The sequence below is a fragment of the Metopolophium dirhodum genome, chromosome 5 (genome assembly GCF_019925205.1).
Source record: "Metopolophium dirhodum isolate CAU chromosome 5, ASM1992520v1, whole genome shotgun sequence".
Lineage (NCBI taxonomy): Eukaryota > Metazoa > Arthropoda > Insecta > Hemiptera > Aphididae > Metopolophium > Metopolophium dirhodum.
Window position 1 is genome coordinate 23,436,091 of NC_083564.1, and position 9,654 is coordinate 23,445,744.

General features: G+C 29.5%; 1 protein-coding gene across 1 annotated transcript; it reads left to right on the forward strand.

Annotated features, from left to right (window-relative positions):
- The first annotated feature begins 981 nt into the window (after positions 1–981).
- LOC132945656 (uncharacterized) lies at positions 982–7,012 on the forward strand. Its single transcript, XM_061015425.1, has 11 exons — positions 982–1,060; positions 2,240–2,391; positions 2,741–2,878; positions 3,664–3,852; positions 3,969–4,109; positions 4,231–4,371; positions 4,505–4,645; positions 4,764–4,901; positions 5,018–5,203; positions 6,585–6,764; positions 6,875–7,012. Exons 1-11 carry the CDS (start codon positions 982–984, stop codon positions 7,010–7,012), a joined length of 1,623 nt encoding a protein of 540 aa, XP_060871408.1.
- Positions 7,013–9,654: the final 2,642 nt, after the last annotated feature.

A 9,654-nucleotide genomic window follows, 5' to 3' on the forward strand; every position in this document is an offset into this window, starting at 1 on the left:
ATCTTGTATTATATTCTAAAATCTTATATTTAAAGAAAAAAATTTTATGAATTTCTAACTCAAAATAATTTGCAACTTTTCGTCGATGTAATAAAGTTTGCCGGTGCCGGCTGCATTCCCAAAATCTCGGTCTGGTGGACGCGTAATATGGTAGATCCGTATGGGAGAGGTCAAAAAGATATGTGGAAGTTCATGGTAAATGCTACACATACTTACCTACAGTTTAAGTGTTTACCTTTACAACTAATGTGATTTGAAGAAAGTTCCTACAGAGATTATGTTAATGATCAATTATATAATTGATAATCGACCATCAACATCACGATAATAATTTTATAATATTGTTTTAAGGTCTATTGTCTACTATATATTTTTATCGTAATAATAATAATTACCTACACGGCTATACTCTATAGCTTCACGCATATTATAATTAAAATTTAAAATCGTAGTCTAATTTTGTTTTTTATTGAAATCTATTGAACAATTTTAAGTTTAAAATTACATTTTAAGTTGTAATAAAACGGAAAAATATGCACCAAGTAAAATGTCAAAATGATTATCCTGTAATATCTATTAAAAAGTTTCATTACTTAATTCATAACAACTACGCGTTATATTATAGGTACCTATAAGGATAGGATATAGGTAATGCGATATTGCTATGTATCCATCAAATCCTTATTAGATTTTCGTATATATATACTGCAGTTCAAATGGGTAACGATATTCGTCTTCCGGTCCTAAGGAAAAATCCGTGTAAAAATAATATAATAATATTAATACAATCATACCTCTAGTTTGTTTTTTCGTGGCTGAAAATTAAAAAAAAAACGCAATTGTTCTAGTCATGTTACCAAGGATACTGGTTGACGATACGAGTTTATTATAATATTATCTATCTATATAAGAACCGTGTGTATTTTTCAACTTAATAATTTAAGTTTTGATTCGCATTTCAAGTGTTAAGTGTCCAGTGATATGGACAATAAACGCAAAAGGACTTCTGACGACGACGGGGACCACGTCCAAAAGAAGTCTAAACAACCTATTGTTACAGGTAGGTATTCTCAGTTACAGCTCATACCTCGAGAATCCAAAAGTCTCTGCAATTATAAAATATAGTCTGTTAACATATCGAGAATTTGTTCGTTGATTTTACAAACCGCGTCAATTTTGGCACCTAGAATCACATATTGTTTTTCCAATCATTGGCTAGTTTTCTTTGAAATTTCCGATATTCCTGGGTAGACTTTTGAAATGAATTCATCCGCTCCTGAAACGGAAGTGGCGAAAGAAGCATAGATTGCTATTATGTAGAACTATTCTTCTGTTGTGTCCTGTTTCCAATATTCAACAGAGTTTCCGAAAATGTAGCTGCGTTGCCGCAGTTTCTAGAACTACTCGCATATTCGCTGTGAGTCTTAAAATTTGAACATAATAGACCATAGATATGATTTTTTTAAGGCAAGCATTAATTTCATCGTTACAACTGCAGTTATACCAAGGCAATGTTTGGCTGAAGTCTCCCACGAACATCACTATGATACCTTAACAATTTGTTATTTTGTAAAATTTTAACTTGTAGCCATATGCTTACCAAAATCAATATTGATAAACGATATTATAAATGCGCGAGAAGATTTATTAATAAATTATAATTATAATTATAATTTATTTATTAAGTTTTCTGAAATTTTCCGATTTTCTTAATTTTTCTTTCCGTAAGAACCTACAAAAAATTAGAAAACTTATAAATAAATCTAAACGCTGATATCTTTGATGTTCTCAAATTCCTTAGGGACACAGAACTCTTTAATACAATTTAGTAATGTATTTATATAATGTTTATTATAAATGTAGAATACAAACACCTATAGTATATTACTATTAAGTTTATATGTCTCTCTTTGTTTTCTTTTTAATCTTTCTACATTATTATAGTTATAAGCTTGTACATATTGCAATAATTTACCCCCTAAGGTAACAATAATGTTAAATACTAAATATTGTGGCCAATGGCCTAAGTCGCCGAGGCAGTTATTACCAATAAAAAAAAAAAACTTATAAAAATAAATATGAATGAAGTCGGTCGCATAGTTTTTGAGATTAGCTGTTTCAATGTATATAACTATATAACTAGGTATATAACTATATAAGTAATAAGTTTACCTATATAAGTAAGTAGTTCACGTTTATAATATATAGATAACAATATTATATCAATGTTATTCTGCAGAAGGTATAAATGGTACATCATCGTCTGAGATGACTGATTATGAAATAATGTCGTTGATGATGCCAAATGGTTTGCCCGCGAATCGTACAGAAAATCCGGAACAAAACCCGAGGGTTCATCGTGTATGCACCGGTCAATCCGTGCAAGGCGAAGTATGTGTATGACACGTTTATACATTAGTTGTTAATTTATGATTCGGTACAGTTTCGATCGCGTTTTTATTTTAGACTATTTGCTTTCTTAGGAAAGTAGAACATCAATAATTTCGCGTTACCTATGTATTATAATATAATATTAGCAAAACTAAAAAGTGCTATCGAACGACAGTGCCAGGTAATCTGTAAAGTGATGCGATTGAATAACGTAGGTGATCCATTAACATATATTTCATTAGTTTAATCGCAAACATGAAAATGAAAAGACGTTCCATATATAATATAATACGGACTTATAGACATTTTAAAGTGGTTAAAAAAAAAATGTTTTCAACGTGATTTACAGTTCAGCGGTAATCGAACCGAAATCATGGTGTGGGATAGTAATGATGCCGCCATTGTACATAATTCGGACAATGAGACGGCACCAACAACAACTGTCAACATTATTTCGTCCGATGATGAAATGAACGACGGAGACACGGTGCGTGCAGTATTATCATTCAAATATTATAACTTATTTAATATAACGATTAACAATTTATAATAGTTTATCCATATATATTTAGAACATTAATATTGTTCGATCACTTTTTTTTCGGAACATCTTACAAAAATACGTTATTTTTTATTGAAATTTTAAATTCAAACATCGATCTTCCACACCCCACATCGTGCACGGGCGCACGGCGATACAATAGATTTAACATTATATAGTTGAAGACATTTTCGCGTACAACTGGACTGGTGTTGACGAGGGCTGTTCAGAAGGGTTTAATGCAATAATAAATTACTATTGCACATTGGCACTAGCCATTAATTATATAGACACAAGCGCAGCTAGTATTTACAATCAACGATATTATAGCTACAAACTCAGCTACATTATATACTACCTGACCTTGGCGTTGTACGTGACAAATTAGATAACACCAGTAGATTTACTCTGCATTTTAAAACTCCGTTAAATGTACACTACGCGTATTTATTTTAACACTGTGTCGTATTTGGGTGGTTTTAAAAAATATGAAGTAAAGGTCTGAAGTAATTATATACAATAATAATTATAATGACTATTTTTGTATTTAGATTTACTAGATGCACGCCCCCTTAGGTACAGAATTACCTTCAATGTACCAAATTTCAGAACCACAAGTGCGATAAACTTGGCTGTGGTTTACATACATAATATACGCACACGGAACATACACACATTGTATTTTACTAATATAGATGTTGTTTTTTCATTGACATGTTAAATTCGAGTAGACATGCTTCGAAAATCCAATGGGCTCAATAGAAAGTACTTCGATTAGCCAGCAGCAGCAGCAATTTTTCACACATCCCGTATTCTATAACCATAATTTGAATGTAATAGATTTAACATCCGAAGATGATGTTATATATTCAGATTATTCTATTGAAAATTATGAAGATATTGATGAAAACCTTTTAGAGGTGCGTATGTATTGCGTAACTACTAATCATACATTACCTGCGTCCTGCAGTATATAATATATTAATATATATGTATATTTTACTATATTATATTATGTTATTTTTTTGATGAGCAGCTGCAGCAGCACCAAATTATCACACATCCCGTATTCTATAACCATAATTTGGATATAATAGATTTTACATCCGAAAATGATGTTATAAATTCGCATTATGCTATTGAAAATGACGAAAATATTGATGAAAATCTTTTAGAGGTGCGTATGTATTGCGTAACTACTAATCATACATTACCTGCGTCCTGCAGTATATATAACATATTAATATATAATATGTATATTTTACTATATTATATTATGTTATTTTTTTGATGAGCAGCTGCAGCAGCACCAAATTTTTACACATCCCATATTCTATAACCATAATTTGGATGTAATAGATTTTACATCCGAAAATTATGTTATAAATTCGCATTATGCTAATGAAAATGACGAAGATATTGATGAAAATCTTTTAGAGGTGCGTATGTATTGCACTATTGCGTAACTACTAATCATACATTACCTGCGTCCTGCAGTATATAGAACATATTAATATACATATAATATGTATATTTTACTATATTATATTATGTTATTTTTTTAATGAGCAGCTGCAGCAGCAGCAAATTTTCACACATCCCGTATTCGATAATCATAATTTGGATGTAATAGATTTTACATCCGAAAATGATGTTATAAATTCGCATTATGCTATTGAAAATGACGAAGATATTGATGAAAATCTTTTAGAGGTGCGTATGTATTGCGTAATTACTAATCATACATTACCTGCGTCCTGCAGTATATATAACATATTAATATATATGTATATTTTACTATATTATATTATGTTATTTTTTTGATGAGCAGCTGCAGCAACACCAAATTTTCGCACATCCCGTGATTGATAACCGTAACATGGTCGTAATAGAATTATCATCAGAAGATGATATTGATATTTTTATAAATTCGTATCATTCAATTGAAAATGATGAAACCCGTTTAGAAGTGCGTATAATATGTATATTGCATAACTATGAATTCTACATTACCTCTATAATATTAAATATATTTTACTATATTATATTATGTTATTTTTTCATTGACATATTAAATTCGAGTAGACATGCTTCGAAAATCCAATGGACTTGCAGCAGCAAATTTTCGGACATCCCGTTCTCTATAACCAATACGATAGCTTGGATGTAATAGAATTATCATCAGAAGATGATATTTATATTAATTTTGTTATAAATTCGAATAATTCAATTGAGAATGACGAAGAGATGATTAATGAAACCCAATTAGAGGTGAGTATTTATTGCAAAACTACGAATTATACATTACCAGCTATATATATATATTTATTCAGAGCCTGATTTACAAATTTTGGGGCCAGGCACTTAAATAAAATGAGGCCTCATATAAAGTTTTTAATTATCTTATTTAAAAATGTATATTTTATTTTATTTATGCATAAATTACATGTTATACTTAAACTTAATTACAACGGTTTTTTCTAAGGTCTCTCGAAAACTTATAAATGATATCATCAAATCATGATAATTGTTTTGTTATTTCATGTTCTACTGTTAATCGAGTCAGATTATCAACCCTATCTTTAGATAAACATGATCTCAATCGGGTTTTTACGCATTGTAATGCTGAGAAAGATCGTTCGCTGCTATAATTTGTACAAGGCATGGTCAAATAGGTAGATTTGTAACACAGTTTTCAATAACAATAATTACAATTATTACAAGTAAGAGGTACCTAGTAGTTACTATTATTTACAGGAATAAATACTTAGGTACCTGCAGAGGTACAACATGTTTCACAATTACTATTTAAACTATTTTCTATTGTTTCACTTATCAAGCTAGGTTTCTGGTGTTATTAAATTGTTCGTTACATAATTGTCAAGAGAACCTTTCAATTTTTTCAATTTCTTTTTTTTCTGTTCACTTTAATTCGAAGTTTTTCCTCACAAGTGCACCACCCATATATTTTCTTTTTAATCCAGACATATTTTTTATGTGATAAATTAAAATTTTACAAACTAAGTTATACAGTCGTTGCCAAATAAATTGAGACGGCGGCAGAGGCGGCACTTTTCAGTAGGTGTAGCCCAAACTATAGTCGCGGTGTGTTTCGCCTCACCTATTTGTTTATTTTAAATGTATAAAAATTTATCTGGAAACGACTGAAAAATTACTTTTTAAACTTCACTTTTTTTGTAATACGTAAAAACTTAGATATAACTGGTTTATTTTTAAGTATTATTTTAGAATAATAATAAAAATAACAATATTAATATTGTATAATAGTTGATGACACATTGATTCGTTATTTCTATGATTCTTATTAACACTTTGGAGACCAACTATTTTTAACAAATAGTTTGTTGTAGATAAGTCTCTGTGTCGTCGAATCTAATCAAATTAATTTCAGTTTTGCCGTTTATATAAAAATACCATTTATTTTATAATAATTAAAATAAATGACAACACCAATGTCCAATATATCAGGACTTTTTTTTTTAAAGTCGGGGGGTGTCTAGACATGGAGGACACATCTCCTACCCCCCCCCCCCCCCCCCCCGAAATACGCCACTGTGCTGCAGTATATATCTATATATTTTACAATATTATATTATGTTATTCTTTTTGATGACATTTTAAATTCAATTAGACGATCCCTGAAGAATCAGTTAACTCGATACCACTAAGGATTTCGATTGATGAACAGCAACAGCTCACATTGCTCGATAGCAATAATTTGAACGTAATAGATTTAACATCAGAAGATGATGATATAAATTCGCATTATTCAGTTCAAAATTACCAAGATATTGATGAAACCCGTTTAGAGGTGCGTATGTATTGTGTAACTACTAATTATACATTACCTGCAGTATATAATATATATTTTACTATATTATATTATGTTATTCTTTTTGATGACATTTTAAATTCAATTAGACGATCCCTGAAGAATCAGTTAACTCGATACCACTAAGGATTTCGATTGATGAACAGCAACAGCTCACATTGCTCGATAGCAATAATTTGAACGTAATAGATTTAACGTCAGAAGATGATGACGATACAAATTTGTAATATTCCATTGAAAACGTTGATGAATAATATTCAGAATAACCCGCTAAAACTTTCAAATGTAGGTGTATGTATATTATTATATGTATCTTAATTATTAACAACAAATTCTCCATCGTCAATATTATCAATGTATATTAATTAGAATGATTAGATATTTCAATATTTGTAGATGTAATATCATGCGTATTGGGTACCAATTTTATTAATATCTCAACTCACAAGTGAATACGTGTGTATGCTAGGACATAAGTGGCGATAACCGACTTGACAATATTTATCTACAAAACGTTCTGCAGAACGCAATTTGTTTAGTTATTTAGTATTTACATATTACCTATGTTAGGGTTAGCCATTTCCACATTCCACCACACTCAGTAAAAATAGATGCCAACACAGTTGGCGAGAGCGGGAGAATTTATAAATTATAAATTATAACCATCGAATTTATAAATCGAACTTATAAATATCTAATATAATATTATTTTATGTTCACTTAACGGCTGTACCTACTATACGGTACCCAGTAACGTGCTTAGAAAGTTTAAATATGGGGGGGGGGATAAATATAATCAACAACAATTTTGCTGTAAGGTGCTACTATTAGCATAACATATTATCGAGGGTGCCGGCTGATCCCGTGGCGGGATATATTCCTATCATCTCCCACCTATATTCTGCTATATAATATAATATATTCCTATCATCTCCCATCTATATTCTGCTATATAATACGGTAAAAATAATAGTTTTTATTTATTTTTCATTATTTTAATAAAATTAAACCAGCCTTTAAGAACATTATTACCTGCTTAAAAACTTGAGTAATTTTTTAAAATTTTATTTAAAATAATTACGGTTGATTTTCTTTGAGCATAATATATTTTGTGCGTACCTAATTATCAAACATAATATATCATTGTGATTAAAGCCATAAAGGTATTATATACATAATACATCTACCTACTATAACCGAGTTCACATTAATTGATATTTGATAATTCAATATTTATAAAATATAATGATGTATTTCAGTCGATATTATGATTGATGGATTTTTATACTGAAGTCATTTACAAAATCGAATGATTCTTTCTACAGAAAATGAAAAAAAGAAAAAGCAAATAATCAAAAACTAGCTTAGTGTTTAAGTAAAATGTTATTTATATTTATTTTTCTGATAAAAACCTAACGTATTGAAGTATTAATGTATTATCCTGTTTACGTATACAATTTACAAAATAATTCACATTTTTACAAATATTCTCTTAATTTATGTACATAATAAAAAAACTATTATTATTATTATTATTTGTATGTGTACCTAATATATTTAGGTAGGTAATACCATTATATTGTATATTTAATCAATGTTATTACCTATATAGGTATTATTATAACGTTTATGTAGAAGTCAAAATTATGATGATAACAATACTAAGCATACCAGCCATAGACCATAGTAATAAAAGTACATTGCTTTATATTATATTCATATATATTATAGAAGTATATAATATGTGACGGCATACGCTGCTACATTTGCTACTATATAATACGCGTCAAACGCTCGAAAAAAAAACGTATGGATGTTATACAGAGCTTTGAAAAAAGAAGGTTTTTGATAAACTGATTGTCCTTACATTATATCTAATATATAAAATTCTCGTGTCACTGTAAGTGGACGCACTCTTCTGTATAACGGCTTGACCGATTTTTATGAAATTGTGTGTGTATATTCAGTAGGTCTGAGAATAGATCGTAAAGTATTTTTCAGGGGGGGCTCAAACGGGAATTTTGAGATTTACGGTGAAAATTTTTGTATATGGATGAATGCTATTGGTTATAGGAGAAATAAATAAATATTAATAATTCATTAGTATAGGTATTCATTATTTGGTTGCCATTGGTTAATAGGGTGGATCAGGTGCAAGCATAATGCATCAATTCAAATGTTCGCACATTGTACCGAGGAGACCCAAAAGGAGTTGACAATCACAATTTTTCTTTACGGTCAACGAAGTGATCTAGTTAACTAGGATTTTTGTCACCGATTTGTGTTATTGAGGTTTCACTGTGTGTACAATATAGACATTTTATACAGTGGCGCCGTTTTTTTGGGGTGAAAGGGTCCTTATATTTTGGAGACCATATTTTTCCGACCGATTTGTATTTTCAGTGATGTTATGGTTACAGAGATTCAGAAAGATAAAGCAAGTAAAATGGATTCTAACAATGACGTTGATAAATTTGCCCGAATGAAAAATAAGAAATTTATAAAAATTTAAACTTGATTTAATGTATAGCTGTATTTTGTTTAGCTTTATTAATTTTGTTTGTTCATTATTATTTATTACTATCACCGTTAACAGGTAATTATTTCATTATTTCATTACACAGCAATATTGTAATTTTCAGTAATCAATAAACACACATATATATATATATGTATACCTACTCACTAATGCTTAAACATTAATGTATAATAATTAATTAATAACAAACACTGTTCTATACTATATTAGACTTCGTGAAAAACTACCTACCATTACGCTGGACGGATGTGCGATAAAAATCCAATTTCAATGACACTGAATTAAATAGCTACTGCGAAACGCTGTAAATAATAAACTAATATACTTACT

What these genes read in the sequence shown, in the direction of transcription:
- LOC132945656 (XM_061015425.1), top strand. Translation starts at nt 982, where the DNA reads ATGGACAATAAACGCAAAAGGACTTCTGACGACGACGGGGACCACGTC. An exon ending in TAAACAACCTATTGTTACAG is followed by an intron (nt 1,061 to 2,239) that starts GTAGGTATTCTC and finishes GTTATTCTGCAG; the next exon opens with AAGGTATAAATGGTACATCA. An exon ending in TTGATGAAAACCTTTTAGAG is followed by an intron (nt 3,853 to 3,968) that starts GTGCGTATGTAT and finishes TTTGATGAGCAG; the next exon opens with CTGCAGCAGCACCAAATTAT.